General features: G+C 34.1%; 2 protein-coding genes across 6 annotated transcripts in view; one reads left to right on the forward strand and one right to left on the reverse strand.

Annotated features, from left to right (window-relative positions):
* LOC132706598 (relaxin receptor 2) overlaps positions 1-25,475 on the reverse strand; it is an 83,043-nt gene that overhangs the window by 21,368 nt on the left and 36,200 nt on the right. For 4 of the 5 annotated variants that reach the window (XM_060678016.1, XM_060678019.1, XM_060678018.1 and 1 more), the window contains exons 4-11: positions 25,153-25,236; positions 24,475-24,583; positions 22,797-22,871; positions 17,755-17,826; positions 15,275-15,346; positions 15,149-15,220; positions 14,938-15,009; positions 14,722-14,862 (exon numbers count right to left, since the gene is read on the reverse strand). In XM_060678016.1, coding sequence (XP_060533999.1) covers positions 14,722-14,862; positions 14,938-15,009; positions 15,149-15,220; positions 15,275-15,346; positions 17,755-17,826; positions 22,797-22,871; positions 24,475-24,583; positions 25,153-25,236 — 697 coding nt within the window. The remainder of the gene's footprint in view (positions 1-14,721; positions 14,863-14,937; positions 15,010-15,148; positions 15,221-15,274; positions 15,347-17,754; positions 17,827-22,796; positions 22,872-24,474; positions 24,584-25,152; positions 25,237-25,475) is intronic. The other variant, XM_060678017.1, reaches the window with a different exon arrangement.
* Positions 2,407-7,390, forward strand: LOC132706599 (uncharacterized). Its single transcript, XM_060678020.1, has 3 exons — positions 2,407-2,534; positions 4,679-4,810; positions 7,132-7,390. The coding sequence occupies exons 1-3, from the start codon at positions 2,483-2,485 to the stop codon at positions 7,353-7,355; spliced, it is 408 nt and encodes a 135-aa protein (XP_060534003.1). The 5' UTR covers positions 2,407-2,482; the 3' UTR covers positions 7,356-7,390.

A 25,475-nucleotide genomic window follows, 5' to 3' on the forward strand; every position in this document is an offset into this window, starting at 1 on the left:
TCTGGTTTTGACGTTATATTTCAGACTCTTCTGTCTCTACATTTTGACATTTTGAAATTGCTTCCATCTTGTCCCGAGTTCGTTACCCTTTCAAACATTATTCACGACAAAGTTTTAAACCTTCGTTTATCTTCTACCCAAAATCACATTCATAAATTTGAAAAACTAACGTCAACACTAGTGAAACCATCAAATTCTTATCAGCGACCACTGACATGCCTTCTTGTAGTAGTAGAAATGTCTTTTTCCCTAGTAGAGTTACGAGAATAACCTCGCAAAATTCTATTAAACTGGATTTTCGTTTGCACTTTTTTGCTAGAATGTAATAACCACTGTCTATCATTTCTTATACATTAAGAATGCATAATCAACTGGTCGTATAAAAATAGTGCGGTGCAGGGTGGGGGGGTGAATTTTCAAAAAAATTTCAATTTTTTTAATTTTTTTTGTTGTCTACACCGTACTGCTATTAAATCCACCAAACCACGCTTTTCAATATTTGCTTTTATATGGGAGTCTAACGAATAAACGCTTGCTCTGAAAACTCATTTTTATGTTATCGTTTACCTCGCTGTAACTTGAAAACTATTTGTTTTATCAAAAAAGTGTTTTCTATAAACGATATGCATTAATGATCAACGAATCCGTTATTTTTTTAAAAACCCCAATCTGATATACAGTTTTTTTTTTAAATTAGCAAAATGTGAAACCATGTCGTGAATATCACGGCCGCCAGCGAAGCTGCGAGCAAGGGTCAGATTTGCGAGGACGGTCAGACAATACACCACTTTGCGGTTCCGACGTGCGCTTGTAGACCCGCTTTCGCAGCGAGGACGATTTTATGTATTGTTTGTCTGCGTTTTAAGTGTCAAAATAGTTTGAGGAAGTGAAGTAGTTTTTAATGTTACTAAAATATATTTATTTTTGGGCGAGAATGATAAATAATAACGCATTAGTTATAATTTTCATTCAAATGGTCGATATAAATTTACATAATAATGGATATTAAAAGGTATCAGTTCTAATAGCGAATTTGAATCTATCTATATATATATATATATATATATATATATATATATATATATATATATATATATATATATATATATATACATATATATATATATATATATATATATATATATATATATATATATATATATATATATATATATATATATATATATATATATATATATATATATATATATATATATATATATATATATATATATATATATATATATATATATATATATATATATATATATATATATATATATATATATATATGCCTTTTACTTCATTCTGAAGTAAGATGGCTATCTTTTATCTAGCCGATATCTCAGAAAAACTAAATATATTAAATAAGCAACTTCAAGGACCAAATAAAACACTTGCCCAAGCAAAGGCAAAGATATTTGGTTTCATTACCAATATAACGTTATATCAGAAACATATTAACAATAAAAATATTGAACAGTTTCATTGCCTCAAAAAATGTGAAGTAACTGATACCGCTTTACTTGTTGTCAATCCCCTGATTTAAAAGAAAGATTTTCCGATTTAAGGCAAAATGATTTCCTAACAATATTAGTGGATTTATCTGACATATCAAATATGCAGTATCAAGAAGAACTCGCGGAAATGCAGTAAACATTTTATTTAATATAAAATGAGCGATGTTGCTTTAACTGAATACCCAGATGCAACCAAAAATACATGGCAACTTTTACTACCGTTTCCATCTTCATATTTGGCCGAGTGTGGATTTAGTGTTGTAAATAATTTACTCATAAAAAAGAAATCGACCGGATATAAGACAACGTGGAGACTTGAGATTAAGGCTAATTTGAAGCCTAATATAAAATCTCTGTGCAGCAAGCATCAAGCGCAAGGATCGCACTAAATTAATATAGTAAATCTGCATTAAATTAAATTATTATATTTACTGTTTTTGGATAGCAATGTTTTAATGTTAAAAATTAGGTATGGGGGCATAAAAAATTTAGAAATGTTACAGTGGGGCATGGCGCAAAAAAGGTTGGAGAACACTGGTATAGGGTATTGTAATAAAAGAATAAGAAAGTAAGTTGGTTTGAAATAATACTTTCCTACGGCTTAACCGTTAAATAAGCAACCGAGCGGTTAACCAGATTTTGGAAATCTGATCATGTCTCTCTCGGCGTGAATAGACAAATGCGGGCATATCAAAATATCTTCATATCAAAAGTTGACAACAAATAGCGACCAGAAAATTACTATATCCTATTGGGCTTGGTTCATAGCAGAACCAATTTTTTAAATTATAATGGACATTAAGTACCTCCCCCTCCCAACCCCTTGAATTATTTTTCGCAGAACCGCTAATAAGGAAAGGCACTTAAAAACTTGGCGATAAAATTCCCGGTTAAGTATAGGTTTATCGTTAAATTGTACTGTAAAAGACGGCACATTGTTAGGTACGATACTCCGAACGAGTATGGTTTTTCCGATTGCTACGATTCTGGTGGTGCTGTCGCTTTTGAAAACGGGTGAGAGCCACATTTAAGTTTAAGAAAGTTTATTATAGTCTATTTCCATCCAGAGCCATTATTTTTTGTCATGATAAAATAGAATCAACGCTTTCTCAGTCTGTCCAACCGAAAGACCTATTCTCGAATAAACAGGGAGAGGCCAAGGCCAATCAGTGCGTCGGAAGTTCTGTCTAAATGCTGAATTTTCAATTTTTTCCGTTTGTGTCTTGATTTGATGCCACTGTTATACATGGCACTGGTGTACGGTTACCATAAAATAATTAAATGACAACTTTAAATTCAAAAAAATCAATGCCTACCTTTAGTCGTTCTACCCTTAGAGCTAATTTTCTTGTTTGTTCAATAAAAGTTTGGTAAAATGTTGCCAAATTGGTTTAGTCAACTGAAAATGTTTTCTGATATGATGATAGGAATAATTCCTCACTGGCAACACTGCCTGAAATATCAAAATAATACAATATGTCATTAGGAATTGTGCGCTCCCAATAGAAACACGGCCATTTTCTTTTGAATTTTCTGTTCTACCGCTGTCAAGATTAATAAGTTATAAGTATACTAACCACTGGTATCGCAAAAGGGTGTAAGACGGGTGGAACTTATGAATAAAAAATATTTTTTAATAACTTCCTATTCGACGGGAAATTTTATTTTTCAAGAATTTAATATAAGGTTGTTCGGAAAGTCATTTCGTTTTTTCCCGCCAGAGGACTTAATTACGTTTTTTCGAAACCAACTTCACACTTAAGCCGCATAATCATTATATGTCTTGAGAGCTGATATTGCAAGGCTTGTGTGTGGAAAAGTTCTATTAATTCTACGCAGTAGTTTTTAGTTGGTGCCCTTTTAAATATGGAGAGCAATAAGCAGCATTTTCGTCATATTTTACTTTTTTACTTCAGAAAAGGTAAAAATGATGTGTATGGAGAAGGCGTGTTAACAGTACGCCAGTGCCAGAACTGGTTTGCAAAATTTCGATCCGGCAATTTTGATGTCGAAGATGCACCACGGTCTGGAAGGTCGGTCGAAGCTGACAAAGATGCGATAAAGGCATTAGTTGATGCAAATCGGCGAATAACCACACGAGAGATCGGTGAGAGATTAAATTTGTCGAATTCGACTGTTTATGGCCATTTGAAAGGCATGGGCTTAACCTCGAAGCTCGATGTGTGGGTGCCTCATGTCCTTACGGAGCGAAATTTGTGTCGTCGCGTTGACGTGTGTGATTCGCTCCTCAAACGTCAAGAAAATGATCCATTTTTGAAGCGGATTATTACTGGGGACGAAAAATGGGTTGTATACAACAATGTTAAACGCAAGAGGTCATGGAGCAGAAAAGATGAACCGGCTCAAAGCGTGTCAAAAGCCAACATTCACCAAAAAAAGGTGATGCTCTCCGTTTGGTGGGATGTCAAAGGAATCGTTTTTTTTGAGCTTTTGCCGGACAATACAACGATTAGTTCAGAAGTTTATTGTCATCAACTGGACAAATTCAATGATTCACTTAAAGAGAAGAGGCCCGAATTAATCAACAGGAAGGGTGTAGTGTTCCACCAGGATAATGCGAGACCTCACACAAGTTTGGTCACTCGCCAAAAACTTTTACAGCTTGAATGGGACGTACTGCAACATCCACCATATTCTCCAGATCTGGCGCCTTCCGACTATTATTTGTTCCGGTCCCTACAAAATTTTTTGGATGGCAAAACCTTTACCTCAAATGAAGATGTCAAAAACCACCTGAACCAGTTTTTTGCCAGCAAGGACCAAAACATTTACGAGAGGGGAATTATGTTACTGCCAGAAAGATGGCGAAAGATGGCAAAAGGTGTGGGACCAGAATGGCCAATATATAATTTAATAAAATATTTATTCATTATACGAAAACTGTCTTTCATGTTCCCCAAAAAAAAACGAAATGACTTTCCGAACAACCCAATAAAATATTTTCGCTTTAGGAAGATCGGATAACGTATACACTCATAAAGCGTTTGCAATTAGAAATGCCGTTTTTCAGAAATTGGAAGCGCCTTAGTTTCCGCGAAAAATTAATTTCTTTTTCAATAGTAGTATAAGTTATTACAAATTGAGAACGAAAAATTTTAATAGGTAATTTACGATGTTTAGTGTTTTGGTTTGCGCAGGGTACTTTTTGACGTGTTTCGACTGTGACGGCGGTCCACAATCGTATTGCGGTCAGTTGCTACCTCCCGGAATGGACGTATCGTGTAGCCAACGATCCACCCAATGCTACGAAGCTTTTATTATGTACCAAAGTAAGGAAGCGCACGTAATGTTTACTGATTGAGTTACTAATTGGCATTCCTACTAACAAGTCTCGGTAAACACGCGCCCCGTACAATGTTTCGCCACCGAGATTTTAAGATTTTCATTGGAACTCGAAAACCCATATTCCTGAGATCTGGGAAATGAAACAGGAAGAAAACGTTCTATATTATTATATGATTTTTAGCCTATTCCAAGATACCTAGTGTTTAAGCTAGTAAAACGAATACAAGAAAAGTTAGAGTCAAACAAAAAAGCTGGTGATTTCGTATATAAAAGAAATCCTTAAATATAAAAAGTTGTTGAGAAGGAAGTTTTGTTAGTCTAAATTGCTGAATAAAGTTTCTGTCTAAAAGTATGTATCTTTCAATCTCAATCTGCTTCAGGGCTTCCTCAAAATCGACGACAATTTCGTTAAGGTAGTCCCTTATTATTTCGATTTTTTGCTAGATAATAATTTAGTAGTAAAAATATCAAAGGCTAGTAGGTTATAATGTTGCCTTTTTTTCCATTTCTGTCATTCATGACTAATAGAATTGATTTATCCCTGGGGAATAAAAATGTTCCTGTTTTTTAAATAGAAATTTATCAAAAACAAGGCATTTTTGCAAAATTTAAGAGTAGGAAAACTTTATTTAAGTATTGAACTGAGGTGGCTTTTACTTGATGAAAATCCATTTATCAAAATAAATAAGAACTAAAAGTTCAGATTTTCACGAAATTATATATTCATTTGATAAAGACACGGTGTTGTCGAAACAATTTTCATGTAAGAAAATGTAATTTTTCTGAAAATCTGAACTTTCTTGTAGAGGATATGGAATAATATGTTCCAAATGAGATTTGAATGCTGCAAAATGTTTTTGGCAAGAGTAGTTTACCATTAGGCCACGAAAAAGTTTACACACAGTTAATTTTAAAATAAATTTAAAAAAAATCCAAACTTCTACTTCGTTAAACCTGTTATTAGAATATATTTTTCCGTATTCAAGTGCGCCCAAGGCGAGGTCTTCATGCACATAAAACGATTTTACGAATTTGTTAATATTTTAATGTGTTTAACACGAACTGGGCGCCTTGAAATCCTTAAAATGCCCTTGTGATGGAATGAAACCATAGGATAGGTTTTTCGGTTATCTACTTAGTTTAAATTTTGTTTTTCCTAAGGGCACTCAAATTTATTCTGATTTCTATTTCAGTGAAATAATAGGCAAAGGCGCCTATTGGTTTATTCACGCGTTAATTAAAATATTGCGTTACTTATAGCTAAGTGTATATTTTAATTAGCAGCCATTAGAAAATAGTATATTATGCAACAAGTGCGGTAAACGGCATTTGACTCACGAGTGTTGCATACGACCGTCAGTTTTTGGGTACGTTTTCGCAAAACTAGAATACATTCACTGACATGACTGCCAGAATTGGCAAAGGTCAAAATTCAAAGCGTGGGAAATATCTCCGAAAACATCCGATTGCTCCCAAACCCGTGCGGTAAAATCCCGGACATGTCCGAAGTTGCTCGGATTCGTGAGAAACGAAACTGACGTGGTAAAACGACGCTTCCCGCGTGCTATTTTACAGACGGGAGTAGAAAAAAAGAATTTATCTGATTCTAAAAAAGAGAACTGTTCGTTTTGTAACATTTAAGTTTGGACCAGATACAGATATGAATAATTTCGACAAAAACGTTAAATTTCGAATTATATATATTACTAATTATGTTTGATTCCAAATTCACCTTACAAATTAAAATTATTATACAACCTTCCCTATCTCCTACACGTTATGGTATATCTTCCATAACTATTACTGCTATTGGCAACTATTTAATAAATCAATTTACCCTTAAGTAATCTACAAGTAAGATGTATATGGACTTACGTTTAATTTAGACGGAAAAAAATCTCTATAAGAATTGTTTCCATTGTGTTCATATTTGAAAATCTGATTCAGTGTAAAATCCCTTTAGATCACAAAAAAACGTTGATTTCACGTAGCATGAGATGGCGTTAAAAAATGAGCAGGGTCGTATCTAAAATTTCCAAGAAGAATTAATTAAATGATCACAAAATAAATAAAATTGAAATTCTTTGCCAAAATTAGAAAATGTAATTGGACCTGATTTTTGTTTGTGCAGCAAAGATTGTCGCGGAAATGATAAGTTGTCTTCCAAGACAATTAAAACTTTCAAATGAAGTTTCTTCTTAGTTTTGAAGTATTTACTGTGTTAGGAAATGTATTAGAAAGTATTAGAACGTACGTCGTTTTTATTCACACCTCCCACCGGAGTTCTAATCTAATTGTGTTTAAGATGGAGCGTTGGGAATAGTCGAAAGAAGATGCTTCGAACCGAACGGCAATGCAACGGATTTTTGCGCCTCGTTCAAAAGTAAAACGGGCAGACTCCTCAGCTGTAAGAGTTGCACCGGCGATCATTGCAACGGCCATCAGTTCAACGTCAACTGGTCATTGGAAAGCAATCCTACATATTTCACTTCGAGAAATTTGTATGATTCCCACGCGTATGTTTTTTGAAATTTCTGGCGATCTTAAGTAAAGTCCGAAGTAATTGTTTTGTTTACTTGACTCCTACCAGCGCCCAAAACGCGCTTTTTGACAAACCAAAATGATTACGACGCGGTAATTGACAAAATAGACCAAAACCAACGCTACATTTATTTCAGAATTTCTCCAAAAATATCGCATAAAATGCTAGCCGAGGGGATGAAATAGAGACAGCGATAAGTCAGAGAAGTTTTGGTTAGTCTTAATAAGCTCAAATATGAAAAAAAAAATTCAGCGGACCTAGTCATTTGTCTACCAGCCCGTTTAAACCAAAGTACAAATATTGCTAATTCAATGCAACTGTAGAGTTGTTATTTATTATTTATATTCCATTATTTATATTCCATCTAAGATTTTTGGTCCTTGATAATAATTAATTGAGATAATAATAATAGTAATAATAATAAAGGGCCTTTATTCGGTTTCGAAGGAGATATCTTACAAAAATATATAACTGTGGGGACGATATCCAACATAGCATATAAATTACATTGACATTCATTCAAGATGGTACAATTTGATAGTTACTAGTTTTATGATCGCTCTCTATTATGATAAATGTATTGTTTAAGTTTTTGTTTGAATGAAGTTAGTGAGGCGATTGATCTCAGTTGGAGAGGAAGTTTGTTGTAAGCCTTGATAGCATTGTAGGTGAAACGGCGCTGAAACTATGCTGAAGTATGTTTGGGAACGGTAAACAGCACCCCTATGGTGAGTATTAACCGATTGAATATCTGATCCACGACTAAGTTTGTCAAAAAGATACGTCGGACGTTGGAGAGATATTACTTTTTTAATTAAGACGAATCCTCTAGGCTAGTAGATATGTGATCAAATTTACGAATGTTGTATGAGAATCTGAGACAGACATTCTGAAGACTAACCTTGCCCTTTCGAAGTAGGGCAGGCCAGTAAACTACCGTACGGTATGAAATTGAGGAGAGAATTAAGGAATTGGTAAGTTATAACTTAATTGCTGTGTCCAGAATATCTTTATTAAAGTAGAGAAGCCGAAGCTTGTAAAACGACCCACTATGTAAACAATACATAACACATAGTCGTCCTGTCATCCTGAAAATTGTCCCACATCGCGCATGCGCGTTGTTACTTAGTTTTGCGCATGCGCCATAAAAGTCGGTCCCAGCTGTGTCGTTTCTTTAAGTCGGATTTATCTGGTATAACTTCAACGTGCTATGAATCGTGTTTCTACATCGTATTCGGGTCGAAGTTGCTTAAAAAATCATTTCGCTGTGCAAACACTTCGGTAATAAAGCAATATGGACGGAGCTTTCCGACTGGATAAATCATGGCTCTCAACGAGACCCACAAGCGGTCCGACGAACGTAAACAAAAATAAAATCAAATTAAATTGAAGGGTATCCGTGATAGAAACCAGTGTCGCGCTCTAGCTTTCCGTCATGTACACTGCAGGTTATTCTTGAAAATCGAAGGAATTTCACTATTCAGGGAGATTTTACGGTTTCTATACCCCCAAAAATTCTCTGGAAACCAAAAATTCGTATTCTTGAAGTCGGGGCATAGAAATCAAACAGGACACGACAGGATTTCCACCAATGGACGTCAATAATTTAATCACATCCCCCAGGTATATTATTCTATGATATTGATAGTCAACTGAGCAAAAAAATAGGTAATGTCATTATTATATTTTATTTTCGTTCCCGTTTCGTGGTGTTTGCCATCAACTCTAATAAAATGAATCAAAGAAGGATTAACACAAGTTATTGAACAATTGAAATAACTTAAGGTATGCGGACGACACCGCTATAATTGCGGACAGTCCCGAAGGTCTGCAAAATCTAATAAATAAAATAACAACGGTAAGTGACCGCATGGGGCTACAAATAAATACAAAAACGATTGTAATAAGCCGAACCCGAAGAATACGCGGGACAGTTATATCAAAAGTGCAGAAATTTAGATATTTGGGTTGCTGGATTGGAGAAGATCTAAATCCTGATGTGGCGATAAGAACAAGAATAGAAATGGCCAGAGCAACATTTTTGAGAATGCGAAACTTGCTAAGTGACAAAAGCCTTAACATCCAAATCCGGTATAATTTCGTTAAACGCTATGTGTTTTCTGTGCTATTGTATGGGGTCGAGTCGTGGACGCTAAAGACTAGTACGCTAAACAAATCAGAGGTGTTAGGTTTATCGACGTATGCTGAGAATACGCTGGACTGACCATGTAAATAACGAAGAGGTATTACTAAGGATGAACAAAGAACGGGACCTCATAAACATCATTAAGAAAAGGAAAACGGCCTACCTCGGACAGATCATGAGAGGCAACAAGTATGCATTTGTAAAACTTATAATAGAAGGTAAAATTGTGGGTAGACGAGGGCCGGGGCGGAGACAAGGCTCATGTTTAAAGAACGTGAGGGATTGGACAGGGCTAGACTCCCATACATTGCTGAGGAGTGCGCAAGATCCAAACCAATTTGCCATGATAGTTGCCGATGTTCATTGAATGGAGTTGGTACCTTAAGAAAAGAAGATTCAACCTCCTGCAGAGTCTCCTCTAAACCAACATTGATAATATGTCCTAGTACACAAGTTCGTTAAAGTCCTCCATTATTATTACGATTTTTGGTTAGTTATAGTTATAAATTAATTAAGTAGTAAAAATATCGTGAAAAAGCACAAAAACAAAAAAAAACAAATCTGTATATTATAATCTTGTCTTTTTTCTGATTTCTATCATTTATGACGAATATAATAAAATTTTTGAATGACGCCTTGCCTACAACATTTTTATTTCCTAAAATTCAACAATAATGATCCAGGGTAGAATTGGTTTGCTCCCGAGAAATAGGGAGCACCCCTCATTCCCCCCCTAATGAATATGAAAAAATGCTAGTAATGTTATAAAGAAAGCTAAAAGTGAAACGTCATATTATATCGCATATATTTTTGAAAAGGGTAACTATCCTAAATTTTGTTATTAAAAAGATTGTAAAAATTGTTCTCTTGTAAATTAAAACAAACAAAACGGAGGATATTATAGGTATTATTATAGTCTGGATATCGTTAAACCAGGGCATGAGCAATTAAAGAAGAAGAACCTTAAGTCAAAACCATATAACTGAAAATTGTACTATAATATTTCTGTTATCCGGTACAGTATATGTCGTTCGTTTTATCGTTAAGGTTTCTGGGGATGTCTTGCTTTCAGGGTCATCAGTCAAGCACCCCGAGGCTAAAAAAATGCCGCCCTTAAGAATCGGGACGAGGCGATTTTATAAGGACACTCCGGGTTATTGACACAAAATGGAGAACATCGTTTATTTGTTCCAATTTCGAATCGGGTCGAGTTCGCTTAAAAAGATCGTCGTCAAATTGACCCCCTTTTATTATTACGAGAGCGTCTCGATTTAAAAGGGGTCGAAAATACATTTTATACCGATTTTTAAGAATTATTCATTTCGGTTTTGTATAAACCGAGCAGAAAACGTGAATAAGGGGGGAAATAATGTAAGAAATTGTAAAAAAATTATAGAGTAGCGAGTAGTTCCAAAAGCAGTTCGAAAAATGTTTTGTATGACCTTTAATAATTACTTTTGGAACTATTATTAACAGAACGCACATCAAATGCAAAACAAATATTAATTCGCCATTCATCTGCATTCATTACGGAGAGTTTTATGCCGATTCAATATTCATTAAAAGTTTAGTCACGTATTCATTTTCGCTAATGGTTTATGTAGAAACATATTTTGTGCAAATTTCGTACCTATTGTTTGGGTTATTACGCTTTCCCAAATTTTATTTTTCATGGAATCGTTGACTAGGATATGTAGTTTTACTATGATTTTCATATCGCCCAGAGTTTCAATAAATATTTTCAAAAATACGGATTGTCGAATTTAAAAAGGTTCTAATATAATATAGTTTATATTTTTATAAATCTTTGGGGTTTTGTTAGGAAAGATACTAAACAATATTTATTTATTTGTGTATGTATTTATGTTTAAATCTAAAATAAAATTACAAATTATTTTTATTACCTACTTAAATTACTTATAAATATCATCGCCTGTTCTAATTATTATTTGCAATATGGATAGACGATTGTTCTGCGTTTTGTTAGGAAAGATACTAAACAATATTTATTTATTTATGTTTAAATTTTAAATTTTAAAAATTTAAAGACAGAGAAAGTCCATTTGGAATCCAACCATCTTTAGAGCAAGCATGCAATAGTTATTCTTTTACCGCTTTTTGATGGCGCGTTTGTTTCACACTTATCAGTTGAGTCGACCCAACCCTTTTCCGGGGTATCATAAGTGTCGAATCAGGTTTCATCCAAGTAAATAATTGGCCTTTGTTGTTCTCTGTAAATCCTAATTTTTTCTAGATATTCCAGTCGCCATTTCCGAATTCTAAAAGATTCAATTAAAACTTGCCTTTTGCCAATTTTTTAAAATTAAAAACCAATGTGTTAAATACACTTCCATAAGGTAGTTCTGCCACATTTGACACCGGTTTCATCTTTTTCAAGCCTCCTAATTAAGATATCTAATGTAGACACGCTTTGTTCCTCGTATAACTGCTAAATTTTACGCAGTATTATATCTTGATCACTTTCATCTACACTCGAGAAAATGTCAGCATCGCTTCTTTTTTTCCTCGCTGAAATGGGATTATTCACAATTTTCTATACAGTTCATGTTGGAATGTTCGTCAATGTGGCCATTTCTTCTATAAATGCTTGCTTGCTGACACCACGTTCAATGAGAGCCAAATAAATATTGTTTATAACTTCCTTAGTCTCAATAGAACGGTGTTTTCTACATTTGGGCGGGAGCATCTCCTGAGATACACTCGACTCCCACATATTTTGCATAATTCGCACACTATTCAACACACGCTGTATTACACACGAAATAAGAATAATTACTAATATACTTAAACTAAGTAGTATACCAAACTAAAGAATATTAAACACAGGTAGGTATAAAAATATTTTCTATTATGGACCACAATTTTACCTGAATTCCGAAATTTTAGTTAATAATCTTGTTGGATAATCCCATTAAAAAGCAATTGGTCACTTTCTTATATCGATGAACAGACCATACCTGCATAAAAGCTATAAGCTGCTGTGCGTCAAATCATAGCGAATTCAACTTGGAGACGATAGAGGGTCTTATGGTGTCAGTGACGTCTCTCGAATGTCAAATTTCAATGGAACCAATAGATCGTATTGAAAACTGGAGACATTTTAAAGCCACAGTCGAAAGTTTGAAACCCCAACGGCAAATTCATCAAACTTTATGGTTAATTAATAATTTTTCTTTGTTACGAATCTCATCAACACTCTAATCCCACTTCTGAATTTCCCGACGGCCTTTATATTCTGCCGTATACGCTTGTCAGTCGATAGCGAGCTACTTAAATTCGATTTAGGGGGGAATTTCAATCCGAGAGCAAAAAGAACCGGCAAAATTTAAACCTGCCAAGTTTTTTCTTTCTCTGTTCGTTAACACGGATTGACATAATTTTTGCAATTCATCAATGTCGGTCGAACTTCGACGGAAAATAAGTAGCGCGGTACGTGGGGAAACTACAGACCATCTCGGGAAGTTCATCAAGCGGTTACCATTTTTAAACACGTCACTTGCATATGCTTATTGTTTGTGTAAGCAATTGGTGTTTATAACAGAGACTGGTTTTAAATGCTTGGTGTAAATTCTACAAATTCAATAAACAACAGTACAACATTCTTAATGATTTCACACAATCGGATGAAATAGTGGAGTATCCGAACATTTTATCAAATAAATTAAGATTCTGAACATGACTTGATATGGCAACCGCAAGTGAAATGTTCAAGATTATTTTTAATTCAAATTTAAAAAATACCTAATTTTTTAAAATTACGTATTACGAAACCAACTCCAGTGAAAAGTATATACTATAGACAATATGTAACACTACAACAGCTTACCTTGTTTTGGTCCCTGTAACCCGGTAGCTGCGGTTAAACAGGTAAGCTGATGGAACCAATCCGGGATAGACTTAAAATAAAAGTAATTTAATTATAAATAAGGTAGTTTAAGGTTGCCTCAAAAAATAAAATCATAAGAAATAGAAGGATTGCACGTATTTACTTCTCATCGTGGAAAAGACAGAAGAACCGTCACCATTTTCTAAAATATCATCTGTTTCTAAAGGCATCTGGTCTCTCTCAAATAATAATGCAAAATTTCAATACAATTTTAATCTCAAAAATTCCAGTTTCAGAGTTTGAATTTACTTTCATCAATTTTCGATTCAGTTGGAATACTTTGAGATACTTCATGAAAGCAAAATGGGTGGAGAAAAAATTTTCTGATGTAAATAAAATACAAAAATGAACAATAAACTCACTTCAAGATTTTTAATAAATGCATCAAAATCCTCAGCATTTTTTTAAACAGTTCCTTTTTTGTAACAATCGGAGTGATAACCTTCAAACTGAGTTGAATTTGAGTTAACTCAACGTGAGCGTATTTAAAACCTCATAATCGTCGAAATTACAACTTTAAAGAGCAATGTTTATAATATTTTTCATTAAAATCAATTACTTTTTTTATACACAAAAAACCCTATTTCTTCGTCATGTTCTATTATGGAAAAAAATAAAATATATATGTTCAAAACACTGCTCTGTAATAAATTAATTTATCCTTGTTTTTCCTAAGCGTGAGGAATATGTGCACTCCATGCCTCTGTGCAACCGCAGCACGATGAAGAGAGTAAATACGTGCTGTCTCTCTCTTTCGCTCGCTCCGAATTCTTTAATTTAAAAGTCTTACAACTAGCATCTATGACCAAATTTTTCGAGGCAATCTTATACTACAATATTTATGATTAAATTACTTTTCTTTTAAGACTAGTCCAGATTGGTTGATAAAATAGTGAAACTATTAATATCGACTTACCTGTTTGGCCGAAGCTACCAGGTAATAGAGATCAAAAAAAGGAAGCTACTGTGGTGTTGTATATTGTGTATAGTATATACTTTTCATTAGAGTTAGTTTTATTTTTTTTATATTTAATTTTGAGGTTTCCATATCAAGTCAGGTTCAGAAATTTATTTTATTTGATAAAATGTCATTTTCATCCCGTTGACACTATGGGGAAGATCGATCTTAGCTCTGATCTTACACTAAAACCAAATACATATGAATACTTTTAAATGAGCCAAAAGCATCTTTTTACGTTCTTTTACCATTAAAAAATGGACCTAGAGACAGCGGAGTGACGTAATTATATTAATCTTTATCTAAATCTATCTTACTATTGAGGATAATATTAGTACTTACAAACTCTTCAGGGAGGCCAGATTGGAAAACGCGCCCTCTTCAATCACGGTGATCTTGTTATCTGCCAGCGATATCTGATACACGGGCAGCGGTGGAAACACATCCGTTGGCAGATATTTAATCCGGTTGTTTTGCAGATATCTGTAAACATCGCATTCTCGTTGCCACGCTCTGCCATTTTAAACGCGATAATTGGTTTTTGTTGACGTCACTTACAGTATCGCCAAACTTTGCAGATTGATGAAAACTTTGCCGTCGACTTTCTCGATCTGATTTCCCCTCAGGTCGCTGAAAATAATTAATGACGTAAAAGCGACTGGAAAACGATTATCTGCCGTTATTAAAAAAAAAAAAAACGCGAGTTTCCGAATTTTTGAAGTTAAGTGACCAAACCGACCTCCTTGGCCCTTTTGACTGAAGTACTTACAGTTCGATCAGGTACTTCAAATTGACGAACGCATCTGGATGAATCGAGACGATGGCGTTGTGCATCAAAGACCTAAGATTATAAAATTACCATTGATTCGTAGCCTCAAAGTTTTCCACCACTTACAACGTCATCAGATGGTTTTCTGGTGGGAAAATGTTCGGTGGAATAGTCTTGAGATGGTTGTTGGATAAATGTCTGAAAAGAAGACGGGAAACCGCAAATCCTAAAATTATATTCGAATTCGTAAATATTGTTAGGATGCACAATTTAAAATCATCAGGGCGACAAATAAAACATACATTTTTTAAATTGTTAAACCTTATTTATTTTTTGCAATTTTTTCAACTTTTTGGTTAAAAATGGTACATTTCTAAGAATAATACTTTTTCCAATATTTTAATTTTTCATACTTGCAAAAAAATACGATACCGCCATTACTTTTGAAGGTCACTCTTATTTGACATTAGCGTGAATCAAAAATGATTCGAAAAGGTATATGCAACGGAATCTGAATTAGATGCAACAAGGTGTTCAAAATAAACGAATATATTTAAAACAATTAAAATTAAAAAATATCGATTTTCGCGAAAAAAATATGATCCAATAACTTTAAAATGTTTTATTCCACACCGCACATGGTGGTTTTGCACTTCGACTAACCAGAATGGATTGCCTGTTGAATAATAATGCATGTTATGATGATTAACTACATCATTACTGCGAAAAGTAGCTCCATCGCAAAATATTGTGCTTTTTAGAGGTGCGATTAACGGTAGATTAGGAGGTGCCACATAAGTAGGAAACCAAAGGCGGTTACGACGAACATAACTTCAAAAACGTCCGTGGGGTCTCGGTCCTCCTAGGGGGTGCTCGGTATCCGAAGTGGGGCCGCGATGCTTTTAAGATGTGCTGCGTCTCCAAACACGGCACCCGATGTTTGTGGGACCTGCTATAGGAAGTTGGGACGAACATAATCTCAAAAAACCGTGATGAACTTTTTTTCCTACCGAGGATCGAACCCGGAACCCGTCGTCTATTGTTGAGCGTTGACTTGCGTATTAAATCAAATAAAAACGACAGATCACCCCCTAGAAGGGCCGAAGCCGCACGGACGTTTTTGAGGTTATGTTCGTCGGAACCCCCTTTGGTTATCTACTACCTGCCAAGAAAGTATTTTTCCTCTTCTCCCAACCTTATCCATACTTAGTTTTTCTATTAATTTATTTACACCACAGTAAATTTAATAAATTTATTTACTCAGCTGTCAGGTTAAAATTCCATAATAACATTCTGTCATGGCCAACTAATGTTATAGCAATAGTCAGACAGAAAGAAGGATAAATATTAAAAAAATATTAAAATTAGGTATATGAAATGATTAATAAAAGCTGTCGGTATTTGCATGAAAAATGAATATGCATTTTTATATTTACTATTTTGTGTGTGTATTTTGAACACCCTGTAGCATCTATTTCAATAACGTTAATATCAAATATGAGTGATCTGTCTTCAAAAATAATGGCGCAACTAGTATTTTTTAGCAAAATTAAAATATTGGAAAAATATTAGTTATAGGTATTAACAAAAAAGTTGAAGAATTTCAAAGCGAATTCAAAACAAAACGTGTCACGCATTTTTGAACCATCCCATATGCAATCTTTACAATTTTTGTATTTATTATTTTTTCATATCTTTTGAAACCAGTGAGATAATAAACTTTATTATATTGGTGACCTTGTACATGCAATTTAGAAGAAAGGATGAAACGTTGAGTAATCTGTCACCCTAACCTCACTTTCTATAAGCTAAAGAAGCACCTGAGAACGGTAAACCAGCAGTGATAGTTATTATTGTAATTATTAATATTAATATTATTAATTATTATAACATATAAATCTAGAAACCTTATGCGTCTTTTATATATTATATATTATTTAGACTTGTAGATAGCTAGAAAATGAAATTAAATATTTGCCAACTATTTTGAGGCGCGGTCCATTATATGGCGCCCAGTGAACTCGAACTTGATCAAATATCTCATATAAAATTAAAAATTGAAATATTTTTTTAAGTGTCATATATTTTTATAGGCTCACAACAAGCCTAATGAAATTATTGAAAGACATACGGTTTGTTCTACTAAAAAGAAACAGAAGAAAACTACTGAACCACCGGACCCTACGTGAAAAACCCTATCCAGATCAGTTTTCACCTCTTCGACAAGTTAGCGCATAGTTTTATTTTTATAAAATATCAGCCTTGGGTTACAAAAACGTATTTCAAGGTTTTTTTTTTGAAAAAATACTCTTGAAAAGGACATTTTCTGACCAATAATTTTTTAGAAGGTTGAAAAAGCTTAACTTTTTTCGGAGGTTCATTAATAAGTTATGTTAATTTGGGTATATTGAAACTTTTATTTTTTAGACATAATTTAAAAAATATATTGCTAGATAAAGTAATCAAATAACGAAAACTTCTCATTCTCCCATTTACATATAAATGGGCAAGAGAAAAACACGAAATTTGTATTGTAAACTTTGCCTCATATGTCTCCCATGGTCTCGGTGGATTAAAGAGAAAATATTACTCGAGCAGGTACTTACAAATACCGAAGGCTGCGCAGCAGGAAAAATGCCCCGGGTGTTATTTGGCCGACGTTGCAGTGAACCAGGCTTCTGAAAAATAGAAAATGCCGAGTTTGTACGTCTATGTTCTCTGTGAACGGAAAACGGAGCAATAATATGAAAACTTGCTACGAATAAAGACCTCTCTCGAAAGATATAATATATACATAACCGGGACATATTCCCGGAGTTAAATTTAGCGTTGTTTAATATTTATTAGGTTTTTCTGGCTAGCGAAAAAAAATGCCGTCGCATATTCAGCGAGAAAAATTCAATTTACCCGCCAAATAAAATATTCCGCTTTGTTCCGTCCCTCGTACGTATGCACGAGCGGACGTATAATGAAATCTTAATAATGGAATTTAATAAACATTTTTGCATGTGCGCGCGTCGATTGCAAATTTACAGGGTGCGCGTAAACTTTCGCTTTGCCTTTATCGAAAGGTTTCACTATTCTACCAAAATAGTTCGGTTTTTAGGACCTTTCCTTTGACAATTTGGCTTAGTTTTATTTTTTATATTATGGCGTATGACCTTTCGGCATATATCCGACGTTACAGAAAGAAGACGTAGCATTCAGATTTTAGGGCAAGTGCCTCGGAATAAAAAAAGAAGAAGAAATGACAGCAGTTGGAAAGACTGGGGTTTTAGTTTGCAAGTTCTGTGTTGCTATGCCAAAAATAAATAAAAGTAGGTATTAACTTTTTAGAAATACCATTTTTCTAACATTGATAAATGATACAGATGTGAAAACTCGGAATTTCCTTCCTAATTTAGGAAAAATATTCTGAAAATCCCAAAATTATTGTATAACCTTTTTTGTAACTAACCAAATAATCGATAAAGACTGTTCTATTGTAAATACAGGGTAATTGAGTGCAACCAAGCACTAATTACGACGTTCACTCCAGATAACGAAAATATTTGTCATGTGTTCAAACGGGCGATAATTTACCGTTATGGTATACAAGAGCTCAACTAATGTTTATGCTATATTAACCAAATACCGTTATCGTAATAAGGGAATTATTAAGTGTTATTCTTCCAATGTTATAAATTCCACAGTTCAACGGATGGAAAAATGAAATTTAACTGCCAATTAATTTGTAACTATCAGGTATTTCGGAAAAGTATTTGTTCAGTTCGCCAGAGGCATGGACTAATTTTTATGAAATTTGATAACGCAAGCTATCATTCACCATGCAGAGAGAAGACTCCAACTTTACAAAAGCAAATATTATCTCTCTTTTTTAATCACCAAAAATATTGAATTTAAAAATAATTTCATAATATAAACACGTCGTGGAATATATGGTATTGTGTCAAGACCTCAAAATACTGTTTGAACAACTGGTTGAGGAAGTGACACTAAAGTACTGGCGACAAGTAGAACAGCAAGTAATTAAAGAAGAGGTGAAAATGTGGAATGTTGACTCCAACCAGTAATTCGTTAATGATAACGTCAAGAAGAGATGACAATTCCTGAGATGACGAAAAACATAATGTATTTTTTGTTTAATGTTTAAATAATAATATTGAAGGTTTGTTTATCATTAGTCTAAGATGATGAGGGAATAAATACAGTGTGACGTTGTGGCCAACTAACCAAATAATCAAAATTGCCCGTTTGTACTTCTAAAACAAATTCTACCAACATTACTAAAACTTGTATTACATAATAAAAAAAGATGTTTCAGTCAATACAGAACTGCCTCTTTTCTTTAAATCAGCTTTAAAAGAGCGTACTTAATAAGAAATGTCGGTAAACAGATATGCCCAGTAAACTTCACTCACACTGTACTTTCCAGATGTTTTTTTACATAAAACACTTTGGACAGTCTGCATAGCCCAACAGCATTAAATAGACACCTGCATATATTTACAGTCGCTGGTAATCTACCAATACCATCAGCTGCCATCACTATATCACCCTAAACCACCACGTAAAAACGACGAAACACAAAAATGCTTCAACCGATGAATCACTTTCACAGTTCAAATGTCCATTTGTTTGTAACAAGAGTTTTAAAAAAATAAATTATTTCTTATCAAGTCGAGCCCTAAGGTAGATTTGGGTGCATTAAGAGGTGAAAAAGCAGATTGCGGCAGGGATCTTATCGAAATCGGCAACTATTTGACTCAGTAAGGGGGTTTTACACCGATATTTAATGGTTTATAAATATTTTCTCTACTATAATGCTTAAAGACGCCAATTTTGGATAGTATTTGAAAGATATTGACATGAATATGTAACTTTTTGAATCAAAAATTGATAGTTTAAGCTGATATTTGCAGTTTTGATGCGGTTTTAGGTACGATATGGGTCGGAGAAGCCGATTTTGACTGGAATCTGTTTAAAATGAGAAGGAAAAACCTGCTATTAATCCAAGAAAGTGAATTTTTAAGTAGTTACCTGCAGTTTTAATGTACATTTCAGTCCGTTAAGTCATGAAAATGCCTGTTTTGATTATAATCTACCGTAAATCCAAGGGCTAAAACTAATTTTTTGTCCCAAAAAGAGGGTTTTTTAGTACATACTGCATTTCTAAGGTAGATTTGGGTACAATAGGACGCGAAAAAGCAGATTCTGACTAAGATCTTATCGAAATCGGCAACTATTTGACTCAGAAACGGGGTTTTACATCGATATCTAATAGTTTATAAAGGCTTGCTTTACTCTAATGCCCGAAGACGACAACTCTGACTAGGATTTGAAACATATTGACAACAAAAAGTAACTGTTTGGATGAAAAAATGATAGTTTGAGCGATATCTGCAGTTTTGATGCGGTTTTTGGTTAGATATGTGTCGGAGGAGACGATTTTGACTGGGATCTGTTTGAAAAATTGAAGAAACACCCACTATAAATCCAAGTAAGTGGTTTTTTAAGTAGTTATCTGCAGTTTTAATGTAGATTTGAGTCCGGAAAGTTATAAAAATGTAGGTTTTAACTATAATCTGCTCGAAATCGAGAGGGAAACCAATTATTTGTCCCAAAAAGAGGGTTTTGAAGTACATACCTGCTTTTCTACGTTAAATGTGGGTTTGGTTAGTTTGCCACAACGTCGGACTGTTCCTCATCCCCTTAGACTAAATAATAAACAAACCCACAATGTTAATGATGGTACCTGATATCATGTACAAATATTGTGGAGATAGAACTAGTTGCAAATGTATCAATTTTTATTCTGTTAAAATAAAAGTATTCCTTTTGACGAGCATAATGCCGGAGCGTCTTCGTCAGAACATCTTCAGTGTGGATGGATGGAACAATAGGCAAAACGGCAAAACGGCAAAACCGTGTTACTTCTACCCAGTAAAAAGAAAGAATTTTGCAATGCAATCAATGCTAAACAACAAAAGTGGCTTATGTAGTGCGCAATGCACTATTACCGCAAGTTTTCGAAATAACTATTTTTGCAGATAAAATCCTATATCTGTCGGTCATTGTACTTTCACTTACTTTACTACTAACTTTATAAAAATAAATAAATTATGTGCAATCCCATACTTAAAGATAGTTAAATATTATCTAAAAGGCTTATAATTTTTTATATACGGTTATGTATTAGTAGCAAAATATTCTACCAAAACTTCAGCCTCATACGTTATTTGTACCACACCATCGATTTCTGTTTTATTCGAATGTACGATATACAAGTATCAAATTAATATTTTATACATTCTATCGGATGTCCTAGAAAATATGGGACTCTCTGAAAATTGTTATTTTAGTGAAAATTTCCAAAAAAAAAGCCATTTCCAAAGTTTTTCTGACTTTTGGATAGATCTGGCAAAACTGCGATGGCAAGAATATCTTACAAGTTTTCATGATTACAACCGAAATTTTATAACAATATCTCTCTCAGTTCTCTAGATACTTTTAACAGGCAATCGCGCAATTGTTATTATTCTATGGAGTCGCCTGATCAGAAATTTTTATTAAAAAACCATTTTCCCATTAAACTGTCAGATGACAAATGCCAGATCGATTGCCACGACAAGCATGATTCATTCGATTCATTGACTTAAGCCGTCGATATTAATCTCGACCATTCAATAGCTCTCTCATTTGTATACTGTTTCTGACAAGATATTCTGAGCCATTGTTTGTTCCGACGACACGGACGCACATTTTTTTAAACCACCCCCGCATCCCATGTCCATCATCAATGGAATTTAATATGGCGAGGTCCTTTTTCTGCCTCAGGCAGGGCGTAAAACCCTCCACGACAATATTACGCGAATTCCAGTCGCACGTATGGTAATTTAATACGCGTCTTTGGTTCCTTTTTTTGGTCCCCCAGGCCCTTCGACAACATTTCAAAGCGCGTCAGCACGCATATCGGATAATGGAAACACTTTTTATTTGTCTGGATTCTTTTTTTACGGAATTATCTGCTGGAAGTAACAAAATTTTTGTCACGGAACCTTCGTCCTTGTGCTTAGTAAAAAAGCTATGGTCGATATTGACATATTGAAAATAACAAAGTCATAATTCTCAACATAACCTCTCTTTTTTAAAGGTCGTCTTTTAACTACCACTAATCTTTATTTTTCTTTTTATAAATACGGGTTGTAAGTGAAATGTAAGTAAAGAAGTGCTGCTTGAAAAATTCAAATTTAAATATCGTATGATGTTGAATAAACATTTCAGTATTTTCTAATAAGACTAACGTAAATCTGGTTTAAAATCTATAATTTACGAAAATATTAATAAATCAACAATCTGTGTCAAACAACCTAATTATATTCGACGCTAATTAAAGCAGATCAGATAATATTAATAGCCCTATAACATGAAACTAAAATGAGTCTCAAAAATATATTATTCGCGAATCCCGTGGGACACGGCAGCGGCAGCGAGTGAGGGGCTCAAAAATATTTTATATTCATTCATTCAATTCATTCCACCAAGTTAAATTTTTGTTCGATGAGCGGTCAAATTTGATGCGACAAGTTTCTTCTAAAAAGCCAAAACAACATTCCAGCTTAAAAGTTGATTATTACTAAGTGCTTACAATTTATTTACGTTATCCGGGACGGTCTCCAGGGAATCCCCGCTGAGCACGGTGAAGTTGTTCCCGTGAAAATCCCTGAAAGTGAAGAGATGAAAATAAATGGTCACGTCAAAAGTCGAGCTTTTTTCTCGTCTCTCTCTTTTTCTCTCCATCTCTCTCGTCACGTGACGAAGTGTCTTTTTTCCCGTTTTTTGCGGATTTTGTTTTATGTTTCTTCCTACCTGCTACGCTAGGGAAACTTTATGTTTGACGGAGACATTAATCGTGTTGGTCTACCAGTGAAATTTTAAAAACCGCATTTTTAAATTCGCCAGCGTAATTAGATGGAAGAGAATTATCCAAAATGCCTTAAGGAAAAGGAACAATTTTACTTTGTGGGTATACCGGGTATACTGGGTTTTATTAGAAAAATTCCCTGGCATAAATAAAACTGACATCGTAACATTGAATTTTATTTGGGCACCTAGCACATCATAAAATACGCGGCAGCATTATATTGTAGAAGCCAATTTTTATCTCATATAAAGGACGCGCAAGACGATAAGCTGTAACGTCGAGTAACAGGTGGGTTAAATTATGTTGGGTAGTCCAAATTGTTTCCTTTAAACGGTCGGAAACAATGTGAGGGGCAAATTCAGAAAATCACCTTTTCAAATCCAACGCGATCCTATATAGGGTGGTTCGCGTTAACGAATTTGAAGAACTAATAAATGGAAGCTTTTCAACACTTGTTACAAAACTTCAGTTTCAGCTTCAGTCGGGGTCTGAAGAAGCCAACAGGATGATTGGCGAAACGTCAGCAATTACGACTCAGCAAAAACCGACGCAGGAGGAATCCAGAAGTTTTGTAAAAAGTATTACAGTAGTCTGTGGTAGTTTCTTGGAAAAATTGGGAAGCTTTTCAAATTAATACTTGCTTGCTTTTGTTATCTTGCATTTATTATCGAAAAGAGAGTTTTGGTTAGTCTTACATGCAAAATATCGACAGTTTTTCTTTTGCTGAGATTAGCCACTAGTATTAAATCAATATCATATTGTAATCGGTTTAAATTTTTCTAATCTCCAAAATTCAAATTCAAAAGTGATTTCTTTTAAACTGATTTTAAAGTATATTGTATTGATAACTTATAGTGTTCTTTATATAGATCAGGAAGCCATTCCTATGGAGACCGCAATAGAATGGGTGCAATTTCGAAGAGTCACATATGTTTGCACTGTTAAGGCTAAGGTGGCACCTGAACATAATGTTACCAAAACCAAAAACGACGGCTTTTATTTTCTGGTAGACGAATAAAATCTGGCGTTTTACGGGTTGTACTCAAACAAGATGGCACGATTTGTTATATTGCATTTATGTTGCTTCACTAAGCACCAATACAAAATAGATTAAATACAAACACACCACCTAAAAAAAAACATAAATAATATATATTGGATTTTGAGTTTTGATATTTGGCATGCGTTATTTCAATACATAAACAGTACAAATTTAAAAAATTGTTGTTGAGATATCTTGTATATCCGTATATATTTAACAAATTTTGATATGTCAAAATCTCCTTGGGGAGACGGGGGTGTAGAAGTTAAGATTTCCTTCTACTTATAACAAGAATATAATAATATTTTTCGTAGGCCGTTTGCAAATAAATAAATCAAAAAGGAAACAGAAGTATCTTACAATATGTCGATGAATTCCCGGGGTAGATCCCCAGGGGCCTTGGAGTACTGCAGGTGATGACACAGCAAGTCCCGCGCTCTGCAGAGACAAGCTCCTTTATACGACAGGCCTGAAAGCAAAACAAATTTGGCGAATCCCTAAGGATATTCGGCGAATTTATTCTATATTTACTGTTTCCAAAACAAAACTTTTGGATATATATGTAGGTGTTTAAAATAGTTTAAAGATGCCAAATTCCAAGTTGATAACTTATGAATATTCATTTTAGTGACAAAAAAGGCTAAAACGACTAACATTAATAAAAAAAAAACGAATAGCAGCAAAAATACATCGACTGTTTTGAAACGGCAACGCCGTTAGAAATTTCGCTTCGAAATAGGCATATTTTCCATCCAACCAGCTTAATTAATGACACAAATAGAAATTCTAGATTCGAAATTCGTTCGGACGCGGCAGACAATACAAAGGAAAACGGAAAATTCACACCCCCATTGTTAGTCGACCGACAATGCCCGATCGTTGTGCATAATAGGGTTTTTATTGAAATTTCGATTCCATAATACTAGGCATCGCGAATAACTCTAACAAAAGGCGAGCGAACAATTTTCAATTTGGAAAAGTTTTCAAATATTGCGAAAGCCAATATACTCGAGCAGGGCACACTCTAAATAACCTTACCACACGTTTGATTGAAATCGTCATGTTCCGCTATCGGGTTTTTTCTATACAGGTGGTCGTAGTACTCGTTGTCAAACTTGTCATCTGCAAAAACACCGATCATTTTTTATTTATTTATAACGTTTTTATTGTATTTTTCAACTAAACTTTATTTGATATTACAATGTTAAAACCAAATAAAACTATCCAGCGTGTTAAACTAAAAATCTGTTTTCTTTAAAATAATATGTTCAATAACCGTATTCCAGTTTTATATGTAGCCAGTGAGAGATATACAATACATTTCTTTCTTGAAACGAAGCAAAATACAAAAAAAATTCAAG

This window comes from Cylas formicarius, unplaced genomic scaffold (assembly GCF_029955315.1).
Source record: "Cylas formicarius isolate icCylForm1 unplaced genomic scaffold, icCylForm1.1 PGA_scaffold_8__14_contigs__length_24414737, whole genome shotgun sequence".
NCBI classification, from domain to species: domain Eukaryota; kingdom Metazoa; phylum Arthropoda; class Insecta; order Coleoptera; family Brentidae; genus Cylas; species Cylas formicarius.

Bases quoted from the DNA above. Each gene is read 5' to 3' on its own strand.
- LOC132706599 (XM_060678020.1), top strand. From the start codon at position 2,483: ATGGTTTTTCCGATTGCTACGATTCTGGTGGTGCTGTCGCTTTTGAAA. The intron at 2,535-4,678 runs GTGAGAGCCACA...TGGTTTGCGCAG, and splicing joins GCTGTCGCTTTTGAAAACGG to GGTACTTTTTGACGTGTTTC. The intron at 4,811-7,131 runs GTAAGGAAGCGC...ATTGTGTTTAAG, and splicing joins AGCTTTTATTATGTACCAAA to ATGGAGCGTTGGGAATAGTC.